Genomic DNA, 27,135 nt, shown 5'->3' with positions numbered 1-27,135 from the left:
GGAGTGTGATTTGAAAAGGATTGGCATGGAAAGGAAGGAATGGAGTGTGATTTGAAAAGGATTCACATGGAAAGGAAGGAATGGAGTGTGATTTGAAAAGGATTGACATGGAAAGGAAGGAATGGAGTGTGATTTGAAAAGGATTCGCATGGAAAGGAAGGAATGGAGTGTGATTTGAAAAGGATTGGCATGGAAAGGAAGGAATGGAGTGTGATTTGAAAAGGATTCGCATGGAAAGGAAGGAATGGAGTGTGATTTGAAAAGGATTCGCATGGAAAGGAAGGAATGGAGTGTGATTTGAAAAGGATTGGCATGGAAAGGAAGGAATGGTGTGTGATTTGAAAAGGATTCACATGGAAAGGAAGGAATGGAGTGTGATTTGAAAAGGATTCGCATGGAAAGGAAGGAATGGAGTGTGATTTGAAAAGGATTGGCATGGAGTGTGATTTGAAAAGGATTGACATGGAAAGGAAGGAATGGAGTGATTTGAAAAGGATTGACATGGAAAGGAAGGAATGGAGTGTGATTTGAAAAGGATTCGCATGGAAAGGAAGGAATGGAGTGTGATTTGAAAAGGATTGGCATGGAAAGGAAGGAATGGAGTGTGATTTGAAAAGGATTGGCATGGAAAGGAAGGAATGGAGTGTGATTTGAAAAGGATTCACATGGAAAGGAAGGAATGGAGTGTGATTTGAAAAGGATTGACATGGAAAGGAAGGAATGGAGTGTGATTTGAAAAGGATTCGCATGGAAAGGAAGGAATGGAGTGTGATTTGAAAAGGATTGGCATGGAAAGGAAGGAATGGAGTGTGATTTGAAAAGGATTGACATGGAAAGGAAGGAATTGAGTGTGATTTGAAAAGGATTGGCATGGAAAGGAAGGAATGGTGTGTGATTTGAAAAGGATTCGCATGGAAAGGAAGGAATGGAGTGTGATTTGAAAAGGATTGGCATGGAGTGTGATTTGAAAAGGATTGACATGGAAAGGAAGGAATGGAGTGATTTGAAAAGGATTGACATGGAAAGGAAGGAATGGAGTGTGATTTGAAAAGGATTCGCATGGAAAGGAAGGAATGGAGTGTGATTTGAAAAGGATTGGCATGGAAAGGAAGGAATGGAGTGTGATTTGAAAAGGATTGGCATGGAAAGGAAGGAATGGAGTGTGATTTGAAAAGGATTCACATGGAAAGGAAGGAATGGAGTGTGATTTGAAAAGGATTGACATGGAAAGGAAGGAATGGAGTGTGATTTGAAAAGGATTCGCATGGAAAGGAAGGAATGGAGTGTGATTTGAAAAGGATTGGCATGGAAAGGAAGGAATGGAGTGTGATTTGAAAAGGATTCGCATGGAAAGGAAGGAATGGAGTGTGATTTGAAAAGGATTGGCATGGAAAGGAAGGAATGGAGTGTGATTTGAAAAGGATTCACATGGAAAGGAAGGAATGGAGTGTGATTTGAAAAGGATTCGCATGGAAAGGAAGGAATGGAGTGTGATTTGAAAAGGATTGACATGGAAAGGAAGGAATGGAGTGTGATTTGAAAAGGATTGACATGGAAAGGAAGGAATGGAGTGTGATTTGAAAAGGATTCGCATGGAAAGGAAGGAATGGAGTGTGATTTGAAAAGGATTCGCATGGAAAGGAAGGAATGGAGTGTGATTTGAAAAGGATTGGCATGGAAAGGAAGGAATGGAGTGTGATTTGAAAAGTATTGACATGGAAAGGAAGGAATGGAGTGTGATTTGAAAAGGATTGGCATGGAGTGTGATTTGAAAAGGATTGACATAGAAAGGAAGGAATGGAGTGATTTGAAAAGGATTGACATGGAAAGGAAGGAATGGAGTGTGATTTGAAAAGGATTGACATGGAAAGGAAGGAATTGAGTGTGATTTGAAAAGGATTGACATGGAAAGGAAGGAATGGTGTGATTTGAAAAGGATTGGCATGGAAAGGAAGGAATTGAGTGTGATTTGAAAAGGATTGGCATGGAAAGGAAGGAATGGAGTGTGATTTGAAAAGGATTGACATGGAAAGGAAGGAATTGAGTGTGATTTGAAAAGGATTGACATGGAAAGGAAGGAATGGAGTGTGATTTGAAAAGGATGGGCATGGAAAGGAAGGAATTGAGTGTGATTTGAAAAGGATTGTCATGGAAAGGAAGGAATGGAGTGTGATTTGAAAAGGATTGACATGGAAAGGAAGGAATGGAGTGTGATTTGAAAAGGATTGGCATGGAAAGGAAGGAATTGAGTGTGATTTGAAAAGGATTGACATGGAAAGGAAGGAATGGAGTGTGATTTGAAAAGGATGGGCATGGAAAGGAAGGAATTGAGTGTGATTTGAAAAGGATTGACATGGAAAGGAAGGAATGGAGTGTGATTTGAAAAGGATTGACATGGAAAGGAAGGAATGGAGTGTGATTTGAAAAGGATTGGCATGGAAAGGAAGGAATGGAATGTGATTTGAAAAGGATTGGCATGGAAAGGAAGGAATTGAGTGTGATTTGAAAAGGATTGGCATGGAAAGGAAGGAATGGAGTGTGATTTGAAAAGGATTGGCATGGAAAGGAAGGAATTGAGTGTGATTTGAAAAGGATTGCCATGGAAAGGAAGGAATGGAGTGTGATTTGAAAAGGATTGGCATGGAAAGGAAGGAATGGAGTGTGATTTGAAAAGGATTGGCATGGAAAGGAAGGAATGGAGTGTGATTTGAAAAGGATTGACATGGAAAGGAAGGAATGGAGTGTGATTTGAAAAGGATTCGCATGGAAAGGAAGGAATGGAGTGTGATTTGAAAAGGATTGGCATGGAAAGGAAGGAATGGAGTGTGATTTGAAAAGGGTTGGCATGGAAAGGAAGGAATGGAGTGTGATTTGAAAAGGGTTGGCATGGAAAGGAAGGAATGGAGTGTGATTTGAAAAGGATTGGCATGGAAAGGAAGGAATTGAGTGTGATTTGAAAAGGATTGACATGGAAAGGAAGGAATGGAGTGTGATTTGAAAAGGATTCGCATGGAAAGGAAGGAATGGAGTGTGATTTGAAAAGGATTGGCATGGAAAGGAAGGAATGGAGTGTGATTTGAAAAGGATTGACATGGAAAGGAAGGAATGGAGTGTGATTTGAAAAGGATTCGCATGGAAAGGAAGGAATGGAGTGTGATTTGAAAAGGATTGACATGGAAAGGAAGGAATGGAGTGTGATTTGAAAAGGATTCGCATGGAAAGGAAGGATTGGAGTGTGATTTGAAAGGGATTGGCATGGAAAGGAAGGAATGGAGTGTGATTTGAAAAGGATTGGCATGGAAAGGAAGGAATGGAGTGTGATTTGAAAAGGATTAGCATGGAAAGGAAGGAATGGAGTGATTTGAAAAGGATTGGCATGGAAAGGAAGGAATGGAGTGTGATTTGAAAAGGATTGGCATGGAAAGGAAGGAATGGAGTGTGATTTGAAAAGGATTGACATGGAAAGGAAGGAATGGAGTGTGATTTGAAAAGGATTCGCATGGAAAGGAAGGAATGGAGTGTGATTTGAAAAGGATTGGCATGGAAAGGAAGGAATGGAGTGTGATTTTAAAAGGATTGGCATGGAAAGGAAGGAATGGATTGTGATTTGAAAAGGATTGACATGGAAAGGAAGGAATGGAGTGTGATTTGAAAAGGATTGGCATGGAAAGGAAGGAATGGAGTGTGATTTGAAAAGGATTGACATGGAAAGGAAGGAATTGAGTGTGATTTGAAAAGGATTCGCATGGAAAAGAAGGAATGGAGTGTGATTTGAAAAGGATTGGCATGGAAAGGAAGGAATGGAGTATGATTTGAAAAGGATTGGCATGGAAAGGAAGGAATTGAGTGTGATTTGAAAAGGATTGACATGGAAAGGAAGGAATTGAGTGTGATTTGAAATGGATTCGCATGGAAAGGAAGGAATGGAGTGTGATTTGAAAAGGATTGGCATGGAAAGGAAGGAATTGAGTGTGATTTGAAAAGGATTGACATGGAAAGGAAGGAATGGAGTGTGATTTGAAAAGGATTGGCATGGAAAGGAAGGAATGGAGTGTGATTTGAAAAGGATTCACATGGAATGGAAGGAATGGAGTGTGATTTGAAAAGGATTCACATGGAAAGGAAGGAATGGAGTGTGATTTGAAAAGGATTGGCATGGAAAGGAAGGAATGGAGTGTGATTTGAAAAGGATTCACATGGAAAGGAAGGAATGGAGTGTGATTTGAAAAGGATTGACATGGAAAGGAAGGAATGGAGTGTGGTTTGAAAAGGATTCGCATGGAAAGGAAGGAATGGAGTGTGATTTGAAAAGGATTGACATGGAAAGGAAGGAATGGAGTGTGATTTGAAAAGGATTCACATGGAAAGGAAGGAATGGAGTGTGATTTGAAAAGGATTGGCATGGAAAGGAAGGAATGGAGTGTGATTTGAAAAGGATTGGCATGGAAAGGAAGGAATGGAGTGTGATTTGAAAAGGATTCACATGGAAAGGAAGGAATGGAGTGTGATTTGAAAAGGATTGACATGGAAAGGAAGGAATGGAGTGTGATTTGAAAAGGATTCACATGGAAAGGAAGGAATGGAGTGTGATTTGAAAAGGATTGGCATGGAAAGGAAGGAATGGAGTGTGATTTGAAAAGGATTCGCATGGAAAGGAAGGAATGGAGTGTGATTTGAAAAGGATTGGCATGGAAAGGAAGGAATGGAGTGTGATTTGAAAAGGATTGGCATGGAAAGGAAGGAATGGTGTGTGATTTGAAAAGGATTCACATGGAAAGGAAGGAATGGAGTGTGATTTGAAAAGGATTCGCATGGAAAGGAAGGAATGGAGTGTGATTTGAAAAGGATTGACATGGAAAGGAAGGAATGGAGTGTGATTTGAAAAGGATTGACATGGAAAGGAAGGAATGGAGTGTGATTTGAAACGGATTGACATGGAAAGGAAGGAATGGAGTGTGATTTGAAAAGGATTCGCATGGAAAGGAAGGAATGGAGTGTGATTTGAAAAGGATTGGCATGGAAAGGAAGGAATGGAGTGTGATTTGAAAAGGATTGACATGGAAAGGAAGGAATGGAGTGTGATTTGAAAACGATTGGCATGGAGTGTGATTTGAAAAGGATTGACATGGAAAGGAAGGAATGGAGTGATTTGAAAAGGATTGACATGGAAAGGAAGGAATGGAGTGTGATTTGAAAAGGATTCGCATGGAAAGGAAGGAATGGAGTGTGATTTGAAAAGGATTGGCATGGAAAGGAAGGAATGGAGTGTGATTTGAAAAGGATTGGCATGGAAAGGAAGGAATGGAGTGTGATTTGAAAAGGATTCACATGGAAAGGAAGGAATGGAGTGTGATTTGAAAAGGATTGACATGGAAAGGAAGGAATGGAGTGTGATTTGAAAAGGATTCGCATGGAAAGGAAGGAATGGAGTGTGATTTGAAAAGGATTGGCATGGAAAGGAAGGAATGGAGTGTGATTTGAAAAGGATTCGCATGGAAAGGAAGGAATGGAGTGTGATTGGAAAAGGATTGGCATGGAAAGGAAGGAATGGAGTGTGATTTGAAAAGGATTCACATGGAAAGGAAGGAATGGAGTGTGATTTGAAAAGGATTCGCATGGAAAGGAAGGAATGGAGTGTGATTTGAAAAGGATTGACATGGAAAGGAAGGAATGGAGTGTGATTTGAAAAGGATTGACATGGAAAGGAAGGAATGGAGTGTGATTTGAAAAGGATTCGCATGGAAAGGAAGGAATGGAGTGTGATTTGAAAAGGATTCGCATGGAAAGGAAGGAATGGAGTGTGATTTGAAAAGGATTGGCATGGAAAGGAAGGAATGGAGTGTGATTTGAAAAGGATTGACATGGAAAGGAAGGAATGGAGTGTGATTTGAAAAGGATTGGCATGGAGTGTGATTTGAAAAGGATTGACATGGAAAGGAAGGAATGGAGTGATTTGAAAAGGATTGACATGGAAAGGAAGGAATGGAGTGTGATTTGAAAAGGATTGACATGGAAAGGAAGGAATTGAGTGTGATTTGAAAAGGATTGACATGGAAAGGAAGGAATGGTGTGATTTGAAAAGGATTGGCATGGAAAGGAAGGAATTGAGTGTGATTTGAAAAGGATTGGCATGGAAAGGAAGGAATGGAGTGTGATTTGAAAAGGATTGACATGGAAAGGAAGGAATTGAGTGTGATTTGAAAAGGATTGACATGGAAAGGAAGGAATGGAGTGTGATTTGAAAAGGATGGGCATGGAAAGGAAGGAATTGAGTGTGATTTGAAAAGGATTGACATGGAAAGGAAGGAATGGAGTGTGATTTGAAAAGGATTGACATGGAAAGGAAGGAATGGAGTGTGATTTGAAAAGGATTGGCATGGAAAGGAAGGAATTGAGTGTGATTTGAAAAGGATTGACATGGAAAGGAAGGAATGGAGTGTGATTTGAAAAGGATGGGCATGGAAAGGAAGGAATTGAGTGTGATTTGAAAAGGATTGACATGGAAAGGAAGGAATGGAGTGTGATTTGAAAAGGATTGACATGGAAAGGAAGGAATGGAGTGTGATTTGAAAAGGATTGGCATGGAAAGGAAGGAATGGAATGTGATTTGAAAAGGATTGGCATGGAAAGGAAGGAATTGAGTGTGATTTGAAATGGATTGGCATGGAAAGGAAGGAATGGAGTGTGATTTGAAAAGGATTGGCATGGAAAGGAAGGAATTGAGTGTGATTTGAAAAGGATTGCCATGGAAAGGAAGGAATGGAGTGTGATTTGAAAAGGATTGGCATGGAAAGGAAGGAATGGAGTGTGATTTGAAAAGGATTGGCATGGAAAGGAAGGAATGGAGTGTGATTTGAAAAGGATTGACATGGAAAGGAAGGAATGGAGTGTGATTTGAAAAGGATTCGCATGGAAAGGAAGGAATGGAGTGTGATTTGAAAAGGATTGGCATGGAAAGGAAGGAATGGAGTGTGATTTGAAAAGGGTTGGCATGGAAAGGAAGGAATGGAGTGTGATTTGAAAAGGATTGGCATGGAAAGGAAGGAATGGAGTGTGATTTGAAAAGGATTCGCATGGAAAGGAAGGAATGGAGTGTGATTTGAAAAGGATTGGCATGGAAAGGAAGGAATGGAGTGTGATTTGAAAAGGGTTGGCATGGAAAGGAAGGAATGGAGTGTGATTTGAAAAGGATTGGCATGGAAAGGAAGGAATTGAGTGTGATTTGAAAAGGATTGACATGGAAAGGAAGGAATGGAGTGTGATTTGTAAAGGATTGGCATGGAAAGGAAGGAATGGAGTGTGATTTGAAAAGGATTGACATGGAAAGGAAGGAATGGAGTGTGATTTGAAAAGGATTCGCATGGAAAGGAAGGAATGGAGTGTGATTTGAAAAGGATTGACATGGAAAGGAAGGAATGGAGTGTGATTTGAAAAGGATTTGCATGGAAAGGAAGGAATGGAGTGTGATTTGAAAAGGATTGGCATGGAAAGGAAGGAATGGAGTGTGATTTGAAAAGGATTGGCATGGAAAGGAAGGAATGGAGTGTGATTTGAAAAGGATTCGCATGGAAAGGAAGGAATGGAGTGATTTGAAAAGGATTGGCATGGAAAGGAAGGATTGGAGTGTGATTTGAAAAGGATTGGCATGGAAAGGAAGGAATGGAGTGTGATTTGAAAAGGATTGACATGGAAAGGAAGGAATGGAGTGTGATTTGAAAAGGATTCGCATGGAAAGGAAGGAATGGAGTGTGATTTGAAAAGGATTGGCATGGAAAGGAAGGAATGGAGTGTGATTTTAAAAGGATTGGCATGGAAAGGAAGGAATGGAGTGTGATTTGAAAAGGATTGACATGGAAAGGAAGGAATGGAGTGTGATTTGAAAAGGATTGGCATGGAAAGGAAGGAATGGAGTGTGATTTGAAAAGGATTGACATGGAAAGGAAGGAATTGAGTGTGATTTGAAAAGGATTCGCATGGAAAAGAAGGAATGGAGTGTGATTTGAAAAGGATTGGCATGGAAAGGAAGGAATGGAGTATGATTTGAAAAGGATTGGCATGGAAAGGAAGGAATTGAGTGTGATTTGAAAAGGATTGACATGGAAAGGAAGGAATTGAGTGTGATTTGAAACGGATTCGCATGGAAAGGAAGGAATGGAGTGTGATTTGAAAAGGATTCGCATGGAAAGGAAGGAATGGAGTGTGATTTGAAAAGGATTGACATGGAAAGGAAGGAATGGAGTGTGATTTGAAAAGGATTGGCATGGAAAGGAAGGAATGGAGTGTGATTTGAAAAGGATTGGCATGGAAAGGAAGGAATGGAGTGTGATTTGAAAAGGATTGGCATGGAAAGGAAGGAATTGAGTGTGATTTGAAAAGGATTGACATGGAAAGGAAGGAATGGAGTGTGATTTGAAAAGGATTGGCATGGAAAGGAAGGAATGGAGTGTGATTTGAAAAGGATTGACATGGAAAGGAAGGAATGGAGTGTGATTTGAAAAGGATTGGCATGGAAAGGAAGGAATGGAGTGTGATTTGAAAAGGATTGGCATGGAAAGGAAGGAATGGAGTGTGATTTGAAAAGGATTGACATGGAAAGGAAGGAATGGAGTGTGATTTGAAAAGGATTGGCATGGAAAGGAAGGAATGGAGTGTGATTTGAAAAGGATTGGCATGGAGTGTGATTTGAAAAGGATTGACATGGAAAGGAAGGAATGGAGTGATTTGAAAAGGATTGACATGGAAAGGAAGGAATGGAGTGTGATTTGAAAAGGATTGACATGGAAAGGAAGGAATTGAGTGTGATTTGAAAAGGATTGACATGGAAAGGAAGGAATGGTGTGATTTGAAAAGGATTGGCATGGAAAGGAAGGAATTGAGTGTGATTTGAAAAGGATTGGCATGGAAAGGAAGGAATGGAGTGTGATTTGAAAAGGATTGACATGGAAAGGAAGGAATTGAGTGTGATTTGAAAAGGATTGACATGGAAAGGAAGGAATGGAGTGTGATTTGAAAAGGATGGGCATGGAAAGGAAGGAATTGAGTGTGATTTGAAAAGGATTGACATGGAAAGGAAGGAATGGAGTGTGATTTGAAAAGGATTGACATGGAAAGGAAGGAATGGAGTGTGATTTGAAAAGGATTGGCATGGAAAGGAAGGAATTGAGTGTGATTTGAAAAGGATTGACATGGAAAGGAAGGAATGGAGTGTGATTTGAAAAGGATGGGCATGGAAAGGAAGGAATTGAGTGTGATTTGAAAAGGATTGACATGGAAAGGAAGGAATGGAGTGTGATTTGAAAAGGATGGGCATGGAAAGGAAGGAATTGAGTGTGATTTGAAAAGGATTGACATGGAAAGGAAGGAATGGAGTGTGATTTGAAAAGGATTGGCATGGAAAGGAAGGAATGGAGTGTGATTTGAAAAGGATTCGCATGGAAAGGAAGGAATTGAGTGTGATTTGAAAAGGATTGACATGGAAAGGAAGGAATGGAGTGTGATTTGAAAAGGATGGGCATGGAAAGGAAGGAATTGAGTGTGATTTGAAAAGGATTGACATGGAAAGGAAGGAATTGAGTGTGATTTGAAACGGATTCGCATGGAAAGGAAGGAATGGAGTGTGATTTGAAAAGGATTCGCATGGAAAGGAAGGAATGGAGTGTGATTTGAAAAGGATTGACATGGAAAGGAAGGAATGGAGTGTGATTTGAAAAGGATTGGCATGGAAAGGAAGGAATGGAGTGTGATTTGAAAAGGATTGGCATGGAAAGGAAGGAATGGAGTGTGATTTGAAAAGGATTGGCATGGAAAGGAAGGAATTGAGTGTGATTTGAAAAGGATTGACATGGAAAGGAAGGAATGGAGTGTGATTTGAAAAGGATTGGCATGGAAAGGAAGGAATGGAGTGTGATTTGAAAAGGATTGACATGGAAAGGAAGGAATGGAGTGTGATTTGAAAAGGATTGGCATGGAAAGGAAGGAATGGAGTGTGATTTGAAAAGGATTGGCATGGAAAGGAAGGAATGGAGTGTGATTTGAAAAGGATTGACATGGAAAGGAAGGAATGGAGTGTGATTTGAAAAGGATTGGCATGGAAAGGAAGGAATGGAGTGTGATTTGAAAAGGATTGGCATGGAGTGTGATTTGAAAAGGATTGACATGGAAAGGAAGGAATGGAGTGATTTGAAAAGGATTGACATGGAAAGGAAGGAATGGAGTGTGATTTGAAAAGGATTGACATGGAAAGGAAGGAATTGAGTGTGATTTGAAAAGGATTGACATGGAAAGGAAGGAATGGTGTGATTTGAAAAGGATTGGCATGGAAAGGAAGGAATTGAGTGTGATTTGAAAAGGATTGGCATGGAAAGGAAGGAATGGAGTGTGATTTGAAAAGGATTGACATGGAAAGGAAGGAATTGAGTGTGATTTGAAAAGGATTGACATGGAAAGGAAGGAATGGAGTGTGATTTGAAAAGGATGGGCATGGAAAGGAAGGAATTGAGTGTGATTTGAAAAGGATTGACATGGAAAGGAAGGAATGGAGTGTGATTTGAAAAGGATTGACATGGAAAGGAAGGAATGGAGTGTGATTTGAAAAGGATTGGCATGGAAAGGAAGGAATTGAGTGTGATTTGAAAAGGATTGACATGGAAAGGAAGGAATGGAGTGTGATTTGAAAAGGATGGGCATGGAAAGGAAGGAATTGAGTGTGATTTGAAAAGGATTGACATGGAAAGGAAGGAATGGAGTGTGATTTGAAAAGGATGGGCATGGAAAGGAAGGAATTGAGTGTGATTTGAAAAGGATTGACATGGAAAGGAAGGAATGGAGTGTGATTTGAAAAGGATTGGCATGGAAAGGAAGGAATGGAGTGTGATTTGAAAAGGATTCGCATGGAAAGGAAGGAATTGAGTGTGATTTGAAAAGGATTGACATGGAAAGGAAGGAATGGAGTGTGATTTGAAAAGGATGGGCATGGAAAGGAAGGAATTGAGTGTGATTTGAAAAGGATTGGCATGGAAAGGAAGGAATGGAGTGTGATTTGAAAAGGATTGGCATGGAAAGGAAGGAATGGAGTGTGATTTGAAAAGGATTCGCATGGAAAGGAAGGAATTGAGTGTGATTTGAAAAGGATTGGCATGGAAAGGAAGGAATGGAGTGTGATTTGAAAAGGATTGGCATGGAAAGGAAGGAATGGAGTGTGATTTGAAAAGGATTGGCATGGAAAGGAAGGAATGGAGTGTGATTTGAAAAGGATTGGCATGGAAAGGAAGGAATGGAGTGTGATTTGAAAAGGATTGGCATGGAAAGGAAGGAATTGAGTGTGATTTGAAAAGGATTGACATGGAAAGGAAGGAATGGAGTGTGATTTGAAAAGGATTGACATGGAAAGGAAGGAATTGAGTGTGATTTGAAAAGGATTGACATGGAAAGGAAGGAATTGAGTGTGATTTGAAAAGGATTTGCATGGAAAGGAAGGAATGGAGTGTGGTTGTAATTGTTGGAAAGAAAGACAAAATAAAGAAAGAAGGAAGGAAAGAAACAGGAAAATCAATACGTCTTCCCTCCTTGTTGGTGGAAATATCTGTCTCCCCATCCTGCATGGATATTTGTCTCCCCACCCTGTTGGAGGGCAGGCCTACATATTCCAAAGAGGTAATAATTTGAGATGCTTGTCGGAAGCTCCTAAACTCCTCAGGTTCCAGTTGACTTCGCTCAACACTAAAACACAGAATCCTGAGAAAAGGATGGGCCATTGTATGCTTGACTGTTGCAATGATCACTGGCAAACCATTATATTGTTTTGTTTTTACTGATAAATCTTCTGCTGTTTGCTCTCCACAGTATCGGTGCTGCCTCCAGCTGTGGTGGCAGATAAACCAGATAAGCCAGCACTTAAACTGGTCTTGAAAGTTGGGAGTGCACTTGCTGAACTGTCGGCGCAAGGCAATGATGGAGGGGCCTACTTCGGAGAGTCATCAGACGCTGAGGTCCGTCACTCTGAGAAGAAGAAGAAAAAGAAAAAAAAATCCGAAAAAAGCAAAGAGAAGGATCGAAATCTCACTGAAGAGGATAAAAAGCGACGGAAGGTAAAGCGGAGATGTTCTTTTGATGTGATGACAGTTTTTTAAAACGCTACATTTGTGGGACCCTGTTTAATAAGGTGAATTATTCTTGGAACATCATTTGCCAATCTTCTTTTGTTGAAACCTTGCGTGATAGTGTTTGTCGGTTTGTGTGTATTATTATTTATGTTAAGGGCAAGTTACATCGCCCGATCAAGATTGGGGTTATTTGGACTTTCTTGAAACATCAAGAAGATTGTTATTTGCAGATCCTGTCGTAAAATTAGCTTGGGAGTACAACATGGCATTGTGGGCCAAATGCCCTCCTCGCTTCACAGCACCACTTGGTTGTCTGCGACATAAGGGTGAAAGGTGCGAGGAGAGCTCGGCGGGTGAAGTACCAACCGAGAATGAAGGTGTGGAGGTTGAAGAGGTGACAGTAAGGGAGGCATTAAAAGAGAGGCTGAGTAGGGTAGAGGATGATGTGGTTGAGCTTGAACGTGGTTGGATGTCAATGAAAGATAGTCTGTTGGGAGCCGTTGGTGAGGTATGTGGATGGACAAAAGGACCACCGAGGCACTCGGAAACATGGTGGTGGGATGATGAAGTTGGAAAGAGGATTGAAGAGAAGAGGAAGAAGTTCAAGGAGTGGCAGAAGGCGAAGGGTACGGGAGCAGAAACAGCAGAGCATGAAAGTTATAAGGCAGCCAAGAAGGCTGCAAAGAAAGAGGTAGCAAAGGCGCAGGAGGCATGTAGGAAAATGTTCGGAGAAAGCTTGGATTCGGAAGAGGGTCAGAGAGCGGTATTCAGGATTGCAAAGCAGATAGCGAAAGAGAGGTGTGATGTGATGGGGGTGAGTTGCTTGAAGGATGAAGTGGGACAAATTGTTGTGGACCCAGATGGAATTAAAGGAAGATGGAAAAGATATATGGAAATGCTGTTGAATACAGAGAATGAATGGGATGGCAACATGGAGAGTAACCCAGTTTTAGGACCAGCAGAGAAGATAACTGAGAAGGAAGTTGAGGAAGCGATAAAAGCATTGAAGAGTAGAAAAGCGTGAGGGCCGACGGGAGTTGTGGGAGATATGTTGAAGGCAGCAGGAAGTTGGGGTGTGAAGAGAATGACAGAGATCTGTAATCTGGTGGTGAAAGAAGGCCGCATTCCATTGCATTGGGAACTGAGTACCCTCGTCCCTCTATACAAGGGGAAAGGTGACCCTCTGGAGTGTGGCTCCTACTGAGCGATAAAGTTATTGGAGCATGGAATGAAGGTATTGGAAAGGGTGTTGGAGAGGAGGATAAGGAAGAAGGTGAAGATCGATGAAATGCAGTTTGGATTTATGCTTGAAGAGGAACGACAGACGCGCTCTTTATTGTGAAGCAGTTGCAGGAGAAGTACATGAAGAGGAAGAAGTTGTTTCTTGGGTTTTTTGATCTGGAGAAAGCATTCGATGGGGTTCCACGCAAAGTATTGACATGGGCAATGAGGAAGTTAGGCGTGGAGGAATGGTTGATCAGAGTTGTGATGGCAATGTACAAAAGAGCGCGCACAGCTGTAAAGACGAAGGACGGGAACAGTGGTGAGTTTGACGTGAAGGTGGGAGTGCATCAGGGGTCGGTACTAAGTCCACTACTATTTGTAGCTGTGATGGAGGTGCTGGCTCAGAACGTAATGGAGGGTTTACCGTGGGAGTTGTCGAATGCAGATGATCTGGTGTTGATTGCGGAAAGTATTGTTATGGATTTGAGAATTGTTTTTTTGTGTTGTTGTAAAATATCACTCTCCTTCCTCCATTTGTTGTGTATAAAAGTCAAAGGTCGTTCCCGTTAGTTATTCCATATACCACACATAGCCAATCATAGATTTCCTCCTTGTTCAGTCGTTATCTCCTTATTATGTGTATTAGATTAAGGCTGTGTCTTCCATTAATTAACACTCCATTGCACCAAATTCAAACAAGGTAGATTCCTTTCACATTCCCCTTTCAACAATTGCCAACTGCATTGAGCGGTTTGCTGCATTCTGCCGCTGCTGTGGGGTGGTGGTTTTTCGCTGCAAGACTCCATTAGCCACGAGGTCATCTCGGAGCGGAAGGTGGGAGGAGTCAGCGAAGCGCCGGGAACAAGGCGTGGCCTTGCCAACGCCTCCTCTAAGGGCGGGATCGGTGAGCCCTCGCGACCAATCAGGGCCGAGGCGACCTCACTGATGGGTGTGCCCTGGAGGCCGGCAGCTTGATCGCCCGAGGCGAGATATAAACACGCGCGGAAGCCTTTGCAGAGGGTTCGAGAGAAACGGGAGGGAGTTCAAGAGAGTTCAAGGGAGTTCAAGAGAGTTCAAGAGAGTTAAAAGGAGTTCAAGGGAGAGAGAACCCGTCACGCCAGACTCCCCCCCCCCCCCCCCCCCCAGCAGCTTTGACTCCACCAAGCAGCGTTGGCTCCACCAGCAGCTTTGACTCCACCAAGCAGCGTTGGCTCCACCAGGCAGCTTTAACTCGACCGGCGGAGCTCGTCCCGCGGCAGCTCGCATGACCGCAGCTTGGGCGTTGACGGCGGTGCCGACCGTGGCCGCGGAGGAACGGAGCTGCCGCTCCCGGCCCGACCAGTACACAGTTCCCGTGGACCTCCCTCTCCCTTCAGCCATCCACCTCCTGCATTCGTTCCTGCCATCATTCCCCGTGTAAGTGTGCTCATTGTCTGTCTTTGTCTTGTCCTTGGGGTTAAGTAAGACTGGTATATATAAGCTAATCATTGCACTGTGTCTCCTGGCTCCTTTCTGTCGTTATTTTCTTATCCTTCTTTCTCCTTGGTTATTTTGATGATTTGTAAATAATAATAATAAATTAGATTTGTTCTTCCTACCTTGCATTTCTTTCCCTTACATCCGGCGTCGTTGTGATTTCCCTCATTGGACACCTGTGGCACGATTTGGCCAACGTTTCAGGATCGGGTTTAGTCTTTGCTAATGACTCGAACTTCGGGTTGCTAAAAACCGCTCGGCAACTAGACCATCCAAACCGGGGTTCGAGCGGGAGTCCCTCCCTTGCTCGCGGTCAAGAGTGGCACTCAGGTCCTTGGGACTTTTTGTAGACCAAATACCCTGGCTGCTCCCGACCGGGAGGAGCGTTGGGACCCCCAGGACTCACGTCGGTCAGTCGCGGACAAGGGGACTAATCCCCCCTTCTTAAGGGGAGAAGGCCGACGGAGAGATCCGTAACAGTATGGATGGACTGAAGGAAAAGATGAACAAGTGGAAGGAATGTATGGAGACAAAAGGTCTGAATGTGAATATCGGAAAGACGAAGGTGATGGCAAGTGGTAAAGCATGTGGTGAGGTTTGAAAGAACTGGGAAGTGGCCATGTGCTGTGTGCAGGAAGGGTGTCTGAGTGAAGTCCATTCAATGTACAATGTGCGCTGAGTGGTTTCATCAAAAATGTAGTGGTCTGAGATTTTGTATACTGAATCGAGGTTCGTGAAAGAGCTAACATTTACTTCACAAATAAATCGACCAGACAAACAAAATACACAAAAAGAGGGAGCGGAAGACAAGATGGGGAGAAAAGGGGAAGCACACAAACACAACATCTGAGAGCAGGGAGATGTGTGGAAGGGAGAGGGCCCAGGGGGAGGAGGCATGGGAAGGGGGAGGGGGAGGGAGAAGTATAAAGCACAAGGACACCAAGGACACCAAGGACTTCCAGGACAGAAGTTGGTATTTCAAAAAGGGGAATTGGGGTGAAATTAGCGGGGGTAGAAAAGATCAAGGTTTTGGATGGGGGAAGATAAGAGATGGTGGTGAACAGCTGTTTTAAAGACTTGGAGGGTGGAGTGGGATTGAAGAGAGTGAGGGAGTTTGTTCCAGAGGCGGGAGAAAAGAGGAATGAAGGAGTGAAGGTGAGCAGAGAGTCTTGATTTTGGCAGTTTAACCAAAAGAGGGTTGCAGGCAGATCTTGTGCGACCTGTAGGAATATTTGCGGGACAGAGCCAGGACAAAGGACAAGAGAGGGTCATTAACCAGTGTGGCAGCTACATTCAAATGTAAGGTGTGCACAGAGGGAGCTGCAGATGGAGGAAATGTTGAGTTGGATCTTGGAGACGGCGTGACGCTGGAAGGTGTGAAAACATTTTGCTCCCTCGGAGACATGCCGAATGGAGAAGGTGGATCAGACTCGGCAACGGTTGCTTGAGTGAGATGTGCATGGAAGAAGTTTCGGGAACTGAGTGGCGTGCTGATGTGGAGGGGAGTTTCGTTGAAGCTGAAGGGAAAGGTGTATGTTGCATGTGTGAGAAGTGTTATGATTTATGGGAGCGAGACATGGGTAATGAACGTAGAGCAGCAACGAAGGCTGGAAATGGTGGAAATGCGAATGGTTCGGTGGATGTGCGGACTGCGGAGTATCGTTGAGAGAGAAGAAGACAAATGATGAATTGCGAAAGATGATGGGAATCGAGCCTGTGATGGATGCTGTGAAGAGGAACAGGTTGAGATGGTTTGGTCATGTGTTGAGGAAGGATGAAAGTAACTGGTTGAGAAGAGTGATGGAAATGAATGTAGAAGGAAGTAGAGGACGGGGAAGACCGAGAAAGACTTGGCTGAAGATGGTGGAAGAAGAAATGCGGGCAAGGGGGTTAACAAGGAGAGATGCAGAAAATAGGGCAAAATGGAGAAGATTGTCATGGGGACCGCAAGGCTAACCCCCACTCTAGCAGGGAAAATTGCCTTAAAATGCATGTTGTTGTTTTTGTCTGTCTGTTTGTCTGTCTGTCTGTCTGTTTGTTCAGACAGAATAAATATGCTTTTCTCTGCAACTCTTGGTCCGATTGACAGGAAATTTTCACCATTGGTGTGCCTCCACTTGTAGATTTTTTAAAATGATAATTATGATGTCATAGGTTCACGTGGTATGGGCGCCATCTTGGAAAAACCGAAAAACTTTGCACCTCTATATCTCCGAAAGCGCTGCGTAGAAAAAATTGAGACATGGCTCATTGTAAAGAACTCTCCAATCTCCATGGGGAATAACATATGTTAATGATTATGTCATTGGTGCCTCCATTATGACGTCATCATTCAACAAGTACAAAACTTTATCCGATCAAGATGAAATTTATTGAGCATCATCTATGGATAAATTGGTTGAGGAAAAAAAATAATGACGTCATCGGTCACGTGGTTCAGCGGTAATATTTGTTTTCACACAAAAGCCTCAAAAAACACTAAAAACACAATCATGCTGATGAGGGTTTGCGATCTCTGATTCCTCTTTCTTGTTGTTCTTGCATTTTATAGTTTTAGATTGAATACCTGTTTATTCCTTCCCATTCGGTGGTCTCCGTTGGTATTTAAACGGTTATCATGAAGTAGCCCGCGCTCCAGCATGAGACGGACAAAATGACGGCTGGACACAAACTCGTCCGAGAAGATATTTAGTCTCAAAACCAACTCGGGAACACTGAAAAGCCCGTTTATCGGGCTGCATTATAAAGCACAACCAGAAACCGAAACCGAAAGCCACGCCTCTCAAGCGAGGCGTGCTTCGGTGGTCACGTGATCAACAGGTGTAGCTGATTATACCCGCACGCCCGGCACGCTTTGGTGGTCACGTGACAAGCCACTCTGGCGCCGTGGTTCCCCGCCGGTGACGTCACCGGCTGGAGCAAGGAGATTCTGATGCTGGTCTTGCTTGGGGGACCCATGGGTCGCTACACACGCCCCCCCAGAATGGACTTGGTCCAGGGAGGTCAACCTGAGGGGGGTCCGGATGACCCGACCGAAACGACCCCTGGCTAGTCGCGGGGGGGGGGGGGGGTCCGGTGTTGTGGTGGGTGGTCGGACGGGGGGTGTAGTGGACGGGGGGCGGCCGCGCCGCGGTGGTAGAGCCAGCCGTGGCGGCTGGCCGACGTCCATGTGGGCCGGTTTGAGGCGGTCCAGCGAGATCCGGTCCGCCCGGCCGCCGATGCTGACGATGAAGGACTTGTTGTCCCGGCGTAGGACCCGGAAGGGCCCATCGTAAGGTGGCCGGAGCGGCCCCCGGTGCGCGTCGTGGCGCACAAAGACGTACTCCGCCGTGCGGAGTGCTGGGGGGATGTAGGAGTGGGGGTCGCCGTGGCGGGACGTTGGCACCGGGGCGAAACGTTGGGCGGCCTCCTGGAAGTCAGTGCGCTGGCGCGCGGCGGACCAGGGGCTGGTGGCGTCGGGCACGAACTCGCCCGGGACGCGGAGAGTCTGGCCGTACACCAGCTCGGCGGTGGACGCCTGGAGATCCTCCTTGGGGGCCGTGCGGAGGCCGAAAAGGACCCACGGGAGCCGGTCGGCCCACCCGTCGCCCTGGAGGCCGGCCATGAGTGTGGCCTTCATGGAGCGGTGAAGCCGCTCACACAACCCGTTGGCTTGGGGGTGGTAGGCCGTGGTGCGGTGCAGAGTGACTCCCAACGAGCGGGCGACCGCGCCCCAAAGTTCGGACGTGAACTGTGGGCCGCGGTCGGATGAGATGTCCGCCGGTGCACCGAAACACGCGACCCAGGTGGCGATGAACGCCTGCGCCACGTCGGCGGTGGTGGTGGAGGTGAGGGGCACGGCCTCCGGCCACCTGGTGGTCCTGTCCACCATGGTGAGCAGGTGGGTGAACCCCCACGATGGGGGCAGAGGACCCACCAGGTCCACGTGGACGTGGTCGAAACGCCACTCGGGCATGGTGAAAGGAGCCAACGGAGCCAGGGTGTGACGGTGGACCTTGGCCCGCTGGCAGGCTGTGCAGGCATTGGCCCAGTCGCGGACGTCCCGTCGCAACCCGTGCCAGACGAAGCGTGCCGACACCAGCTTCTGCGACGCCTTCTGGCTTGGGTGCGAGAGGTCGTGGAGGGAAGCGAAAATGTGGCGCCGCCAGGAGACCGGCACGACGGGGCGCGGTCGGCCTTGGGAGACGTCGCAAAGCAGGACCGTGCCCGCGAAGGGGACGTCAGCCAAGCGGAGGCCCGTGTCTGCCACCCTGAGCGCCTGCACCGTGCCGTCGGTGGCCTGGTCCGTCGCCATCAGGGCGAAATCCACGCCGAGGTGGACGGCGTTGGCGCCGGCCCGAGAAAGGCAGTCGGCCACGGTGTTGTCTTTCCCGGCGACGTGCCGGATGTCCGTGGTGTATTCCGACACGGCGGAGAGGTGGCGCTGCTGGCGGGCCGACCACGGCTCCGTGACCTTGGCCATTGCGAAAATCAATGGCTTGTGGTCGACAAAGGCCGGGAATGGGCGGCCCTCCAGGAGGTGGCGAAAATGGCGGACGGCCAGGTACAGCCCGAGGAGCTCGCGGTTGAACGTGCTGTACTTCAGCTCGTTGGGCAGGAGTTGCCGGCTGAAGAACGCGAGCAGCTGCCAGGCCCCGTTCACCCATTGTTCATGGACCGTGCCCACGGCGTAGTCGGAGGCGTCCGTAGTGAGGGCGATGGGGGCATGGGGTACCGGGTGGGCCAGCAGCGTGGCGTTGTCGAGGGCCCGTTTCGCCCCGGCAAAAGCCGCATCCATGTCTGTGGACCAGACGACGTCGTGCTTCGCCGGCTGGCCGCGGAGGGCGGCGTACAAGGGCCGCATGAGTTGCGCCGCTCAGGGCACAAAGCGGTGATAGACGTTCACCATCCCGAGGAACTCCTGCAGCGCCTTGACGGAGCGGGGGCGCGGGAAAGCGGCGATGGCCTCGACTTTGGCCGGCAGCGGCACAGCGCCGTTCCGGGTGATGCGGTGGCCCAAAAAGTCGATCGTCGCCGCACCAAAGTGACATTTGGCCGGGTTGACAATCAAGCCGTGCTCGCTGAGGCGGCCGAAGAGCGTCCGGAGGTGGAGGAGGTGCTCGGCTCTGGACGTGCTGGCGACAAGGATGTCGTCCAGGTAGGTGAAGAGGAACGGCAGGTCGCGCAGCACGCCGTCCATCAGGCGCTGGAACGCCTGCGCCGCGTTTTTGAGGCCGAAGGGCATCCGGAGGAACTCGAAGAGGCCGAAAGGTGTGATCACGGCCGTCTTCGGGATGTCGGCCGGGCGGACGGGCACCTGGTGGTACCCCCGAATCAGGTCCACTTTAGAAAAAATGGTCCGCCCCGCCAACCGGGCGGAAAAATCCTGGATGTGTGGGACGGGGTACCTGTCGGGGGTAGTGGCGTCGTTGAGGCGGCGGTAGTCGCCGCATGGCCGCCATCCGCCCCCCGGCTTCGGGACGATGTGCAACGGCGAGGCCCAGGCGCTGCTGGAGCACCGCACGATGCCGAGGCCCTCCAGCGCCGTGAACTCGGCCTTGGCGACGGCAAGTTTGCCGGGGTCGAGACGGCGAGCCTGGGCGTACACCGGCAGGCCCGTAGTGGGGATGTGATGCTCGATGCCGTGCCTCACTGCGATGGCCGAAAACGTCGGCCGCGTGAGGGCCGGGAACTCCGCGAGGAGACGTGCGAAGTCGTCCGCCAATGGGAGGGCGCAGGGAAACTCGGTGGGTGCGGCCCGGCTCAAGGCGCACACCAGGGAGCTGAAAGTCTCGGCGTTGACGAGACGCCGGCGTTTCACGTCGACCAGCAGCCCGTGGGCGCACAGGAAATCGGCCCCGAACAAAGCCATGGGGACGTCCGCCGTCACGAACTCCCAGTGAAAGAGCTGGCTGCCGAAGCGGAGGGCGACGGTGCGTGGGCCGAAGGTGTGGATGGTGGAGCCGTTGGCCGCGACCAGTGGGGGGCCGCAAACGGCGGCCCGCCTGTCCTCCGCCGAAGCGGGAATGACGCTCAGCTGGGCGCCGGTGTCGCAGAGGAAGCGCTGCCCCGACGCTCGGTCCGCGATGAGCAGCAGGTTTCCGGAACGGCCGGCGTTCATTGCTGGGAGGGAACGCCGGCTCGCCCGTTTCCCGACTTGCCGAACGTGCACGGGGGTCGGCATGATCGGGCCTGCCGCCCGAACCTGGCGTGGAAATAGCACCAGGCCGGGTCCGGCGGGGGCTCCGGTCGACGCGTCGGGACCGGCGACGCGGCATCGCCGCTGCCAGTCGTGCCGGCCCGGCGGTCTCCGGGAAGGAAACTGCGTCGCGGGCGTCGGGCGGGTGGGCGGGAAGGCTCCCGGCCGCCACCCTGACAAGCTGGCTCGCCGCTCCGGCGAGCTGGCTTGCCGAAGCGATCTTGTCGGCCTCCTTGGCGAGGTCGCGGGGGTTTACGATGGTCGTACCTGCCAGGGCGACCCGTACCCGGGCCGGGAGCTGGCGAAGAAAGAGCTCCTGAAACAGGAAATCCGAGGGGTGCTCGCCGAGCAACGCGAGCATGTAGTCCATGCGCTCGGACGGGCGCGTATCGCCGAGCTCAAGTAGGTCGAGCAGGCGTCGTGCGCGCTCAGCCGGGGAGAGGACGAACGCGCCCAGCAGAAGTGCCTTGATGGCGTCGTACTTGCCGTCAGCGGGCGGGTTCTGGAGGAAGCTCAGGCAGTGGGCGGCGGTCGCGGAGCCGAGCGCGGCGACCACGTAATGGTAGCGGGTGGCGTCCTCCGTGATGCCACGCAGGGCGAACTGGGAGTCCGCCTGCGCGAACCAGACAGCGGCATGTGCTTCCCAGAAGGTGGGCAGCTTGAGGGACACTGCGGTGTCCATCGCGTGTTGCAAATTCGGGGTCACCAGTGAAGGAGCCCGGGCTCCAGCATGAGACGGACAAAATGACGGCTGGACACAAACTCGTCCGAGAAGATATTTATTCTCAAAACCAACTCGGGAACACTGAAAAGCCCGTTTATCGGGCTGCATTATAAAGCACAACCAGAAACCGAAACTGAAACCGAAAGCCACGCCTCTCAAGCGAGGCGTGCTTCGGTGGTCACGTGATCAACAGATGTAGCTGATTATACCCGCACGCGCGGCACGCTTTGGTGGTCACGTGACCAGCCACTCTGGCGCCGTGGTTCCCCGCCGGTGACGTCACCGGCTGGAGCAAGGAGATTCTGATGCTGGTCTTGCTTGGGGGACCCATGGGTCGCTACAATCATGCCCTGTTTGGATGTATCCATTATCCTGATTCCTTTACTTATTTATTTTTTAACAAATGTACTCATACTGAAGAATTTATTTTTCGAAGCCATTTCCACTAATGTTCCTCTTTCGTTAGTTTTGCCGATGTGCAATTTCTGACATTCTCTCTATTGCCTTGATATTTTGTACTTCCTTATTTTTACCCAGTTTTGAATTCACCCAAAAAGTTACCAATACTGACCATTTAATTTGTTAGATTTGTATTTATTTCTTCCACTTAGTCAGAGATATCTTCCACTTTGTCATGACTTGGTGGCATAGACTTGAATGATTTTACAAATGACATTTTTTCATCTGCCTTGACCTGACACCTGTTGTAAAAAATGGAGAATTAAACAAACTTGGCCAAAATAGGTGCAAACACAGGCTTGGTATTGATGGCATTCTTGAATTTCCAAACAATGTTGACACCTCTTTAAAGGCAGCATTTTTTTGTCTTTCTGTGAAGTAATTGACAAAAGTGTAAGTTCTTTGATGCATACAGTGATACAAATAACAACGAATAAATTGGCATCCATAATCGTGCAACACGTGAAATGCAAGTGCAATAAATTTGCCAAAGCCTTGCAGCAAAATTTGAATAAAGAAAAACGAGAGCATCTTTTTGAGGTTGAAGTTCTCAAATGAGTTATACTCGGTAAACTCGGATCATAATCTTATTAACCCCAGTAAGCAGCCAGTTGTATCGTTTTTTTTTTAATCAACTGAATGAGTAGTATAACATTCCTGTGATATTACAACACAGAGAAGGTAATTTTCATTTTCATTCTTTAATTATCACATAACAACTAGAACGGCACTCATTGGAGTACATACCTCCATCAGGCTGAACACTTTACGTTTTGTATCCCACTGATGGGCCGGATCTGGATTCGGACCTGAATCAACATCTAATTGGCTTGTTCTTGTCACCTACTCAATTTGTCCACCAAGTTTTGTAATAAGTAATCCACAACTTTTTGAGATAGCATGTTATATATCATTCTTGGCACTATCATGCAATGGTGAAGAATCACTTAAATATTCTCAGATCCAGATCTTCACTGAAATCTAATCATTTTATCCTTGTCACATACCAAAGCTCTCCACCAAATTTCATCTGAATCCGTTCACAACTTTTTTTTTGAGATATCCTGTTCACAGACAAACAGACAAGGGTGAAAACATAACCTCCATCCATCTTCAATGGCAGAAGCCTGGTGTTGGCTTAGCGGTTAGGGTGCCAGCTTGGGATCCTAGGATCCTGGGTTCGAATCCCGGTCGATCTCTGAATTAACTCGGCCTGTGGGGTTGACTCGGCCTGTCATCCTTCCGTGGTCGGCAAATTGAGTACCAGTTCACTGGTAATTCCCCCGCGACTAACACTGCTCTCTGCTTCTTTATTTACGCTTCTCTCTTTGCTTCTCTCTCTGCCTCTATTATTAACTGTGTCGCAAGAGGCGACTAACAGGGTTGGCGGCAGGAATGGTATCCGGCCGTAAAACATTGCTTCAAAAAGGGGACCACGGTGCCCAAAAAAGTCCAACCCCCACGGGTAAAAAATGCCTCCAAAGGCGGTTCATCTTCAATGGCGGAGGTAATGATGTGGACTTTGCAAAATTATATGTTGTGACTTCCTCTCCACCTTTGGGTTTTTTTTTTTTTTTTTTTTTGTATACAAGATCGAGGCTCGTGAAAGAGCGAACATTAATCACACAGAAAGACAAACCGACACATAAAACATATAACATCGGGAGCGGTAGACAAGATGGGGAGAGAGGGGGAAGGACACAAACACAACATTTGAGAGCAGGGACCGAGAGACATGGAGACATCGAGAGATCTGAGAGAGGGCGAGGGCTTTGGGGGGGGGGGGGCATGGGAAGGGGGCGGTGGGAGAGGTATGGGATTAGCTTCTCCACTTTTGGCTAACATGCTTTGTCGTCATTTTGGTTTGTACATAATACATCTGATAAATGTGGTGGAGAAAGAATCAAACAAGTATGGGGTTTACAGTATTGGGGAGGGAAATACATTTGCCTTATGTAGACATATAATTTACTAATGATTAAAAATATATAATTTCTGAAAATGATAATTGTTTTAGTTTTGCGTGCTCCTTTCTTTTTCTTCTATGCTGACAGGAAGAAAAACGGAGGAAGCGGGAGCTGGAGCAGGGAGATGAGCACCAGGAAAGCTTGCGGTGCAGTTCTGCAAAACGTTGTGCTTTGGAGGATCCAATAAACCCATCTGTCCCATTGCCTTGTGCTAAAGCAGCAGGTTTGTTACATTGGCTCTGGGTAGCAGGCTGTGTGTATGTGTGTGTGTGTGTGTGTGTGTGTGTGTGTGTGTGTGTGTGTGTGTGTGTGTGTGTGTGTGTGTGTGTGTGTATTTGTCTGTGTGTGTGTTGCGTGTTGCACATATTAATACCTGGCCATGTGCTTGTAAATATTTCCTTGTGGTATTTCCTAGACACTCATCAGACACCATTGCAGCATTTGTTGGATCATTTGCTTCAGAACCTACAGAGGTAGGTTGTCCTTCACTGTCGTCGCCATTTTGTTGAATAAGACGTTTTAATGAGTGTCTATTCTCAGCGATCAATTTGCTCTGATAATTCTGGATTGAACTTTTATTTTGCCTTTTGGACCATTCTTTTTAATCTCGCCTCTGCCTCTGCCTCTCCGTCTCTCTGCTTCTCTCTCTGCCTCTGCCTCTCCGTCTCTCTGCTTCTCTCTCTGCCTCTGCCTCTCCGTCTCTCTGTTTCTCTCTCTGCCTCTGCCTCTCCGTCTCTCTGCTTCTCTCTCTGCCTCTGCCTCTCCGTCTCTCTGCTTCTCTCTCTGCCTCTGCCTCTGCCTCTCTGCCCCTGCCTCTCCGTCCCTCTGCCTCTCTCTCTGCCTCTGCCTCTCCGTCTCTCTGCTTCTCTCTGCCTCTGCCTCTCTGCCTCTGCCTCTCCGTCTTTCTGCTTCTCTCTCTGCCTCTGCCTCTCCGTCTCTCTGCTTCTCTCTCTGCCTCTGCCTCTCCGTCTCTCTCTGCTTCTCTCTCTGCCTCTGCCTCTCTGCCTCTGCCTCTCCGTCTCTCTGCTTCTCTCTCTGCCTCTGCCTCTCCGTCTCTCTGCCTCTCTCTCTGCCTCTGCCTCTCCTCCTCTACCTCTCCCCCTCTGCCTCTCCCCTTCTGCCTCTCCCCCTCTGCCTCTCCCCCTCTGCCTCTCCCCCTCTGCCTCTCCCCCTCTGCCTCTCCCCCTCTGCCTCTCCCCCTCTGCCTCTCCCTCTATGTCTCTCCCCCTCTGCCTCTCCCCCTCTGCCTCTGCCCCTCTGCCTCTCCGTCTCTCTGCCTCTCTCTCTGCCTCTGCCTCTCCTCCTCTACCTCTCCCCCTCTGCCTCTCCCCTTCTGCCTCTCCCCCTCTGCCTCTCCCCCTCTGCCTCTCCCCCTCTGCCTCCCCCCCTCTGCCTCCCCCCTCTGCCTCTCCCTCTCCCTCTCTACCTCTCTCTCTGCTTCTTTCTTTGCACTTCTCTCTTTGCTTCTCTCTCTGCCTCTATTATTAATTACATGTGTTAATTGAAATTATTAATCTATTAATTGAGAATTAAAATTATCATCTCTTCCTCAGCCGATGCTCATCATTGCAGCTGTTTTTTTCTGTTTGAGTATAATCACATAGTTTTGTTTCTTAGGAAAGATCCCAATGGCTTTTTTGCTTTTCCTGTGACCGATGTGATTGCACCTGGATACTCCATGATTATCAAGAATCCTATGGACTTCAGCACCATGCGGCATAAGATTGACTCTCAGGAGTACAAATCTGTCACTGAATTTAAAGTGAGCTGAACTTCAAAGTTTTGAATAACAATTACTGTGGCAACTCTTATTCTAATACTGTACACAAAATGGCCTGATAACATTGTAACCCTCCCTCGACGAGTATGTATAGTGGATATCCGTGTTATATAGTGGCTATATAGTGGCTATGTATAACACTACATGTGTCCGTAGATATCCGTGTTTTCTGAACATCTCAATCATTTCTGAGATTCTTGTAAATGAATGATATGCTATGCCTCTCCCTGAATGATATGCTACGGATCGTGATAAAGTCTTACACTTAACAGTAGGGTGAAAATGATAGTTCTGGGACACTTTCTCTTAGATACCCCAAACCCACTTTAAATGATGATTTAATCATATATCCTTCACAGCCATATAGTATTTATTTACTTATTCATAATTATAAAAACAACTTGGGTTAAAAAAAAAGAAGAAGTTATCAGGCATTTGACCTTTCAACCTTTAAAATACCCTCCTCTCCCTCATTCCCTGAAGATGATTGTGTTGGAAATTTTATGTTGTTGATTTGTGTTAGGTTCTACCTTTGGTGGATACCAAGAGCTGGATATTGATTTGTCAAATTATTACATGTAAGCTTAGTTTGATAGAAATATGGTATAATGCAAGATATTGATAAGAAAAAGAATGTTAATCAATTACGCAAGTCCTAAAAATATCAATGACTTCATGACGTTAAATGGTTTGATACAATACACAATCTTAAACAAAGTGGCTATGTATTCTAAAAACACAGCAATGTTACCAGTTCATACAAAATTCAATGTCCCGATTAGAATTAGATTTTATAAACAACGGCATGTAGTTCAAATGCAGTCATCGCTTCTGATATTAAATCCTTTGTCTTCTCCAATGGCTTGATCTTGGATCATCCATTTGGATTCAGACCAGGTCATTCTACTCTGGACATGCTGGTTCTGCTGTCTCAACAATGGATGGAGGTCCTCAATGTCAAACAGGAAATCAGAGCTGTGTCCCTTGACAGATCTCGTGCCTTCGATACGGTCTGGCACCCAGCTCTGCTTGCCAAACTTTCCTCTTATGGTATCCATGGAAATCTCCACACATGGCTAGCGGACTTCCTCTCCGGTCCTTGTCAATGTGTGGCTGTAAATGGAATCCTCTCATCTCCCCTTTCCTGTTCAGGCTGGAGTCCCCCAAGGCAGTGTTCTGGGCCCTGTGCTGTTTCTAATCTTCATCAATTATCTCTCCGACTGTGG

At 46.7% G+C, this 27,135-nt stretch overlaps 1 protein-coding gene across 3 annotated transcripts in view; it reads left to right on the top strand.

Moving 5' to 3' along the window:
* LOC137421239 (bromodomain-containing protein 9) overlaps nucleotides 1-27,135 on the top strand; it is a 170,732-nt gene that overhangs the window by 28,098 nt on the left and 115,499 nt on the right. For all 3 annotated transcript variants that reach the window (XM_068107105.2, XM_068107104.2, XM_068107103.2), the window contains exons 2-5: nucleotides 11,842-12,086; nucleotides 24,217-24,352; nucleotides 24,545-24,602; nucleotides 25,747-25,891. In XM_068107105.2, coding sequence (XP_067963206.1) covers nucleotides 11,842-12,086; nucleotides 24,217-24,352; nucleotides 24,545-24,602; nucleotides 25,747-25,891 — 584 coding nt within the window. The remainder of the gene's footprint in view (nucleotides 1-11,841; nucleotides 12,087-24,216; nucleotides 24,353-24,544; nucleotides 24,603-25,746; nucleotides 25,892-27,135) is intronic.

The sequence above is a fragment of the Myxine glutinosa genome, chromosome 2 (assembly GCF_964187855.1).
Source record: "Myxine glutinosa chromosome 2, kmMyxGlut1.1, whole genome shotgun sequence".
Taxonomy (NCBI): Eukaryota; Metazoa; Chordata; class Myxini; order Myxiniformes; family Myxinidae; genus Myxine; species Myxine glutinosa.
Note: the sequence above shows the minus strand (reverse complement) of the source record. Positions and strands in the feature narration are given on the sequence as shown.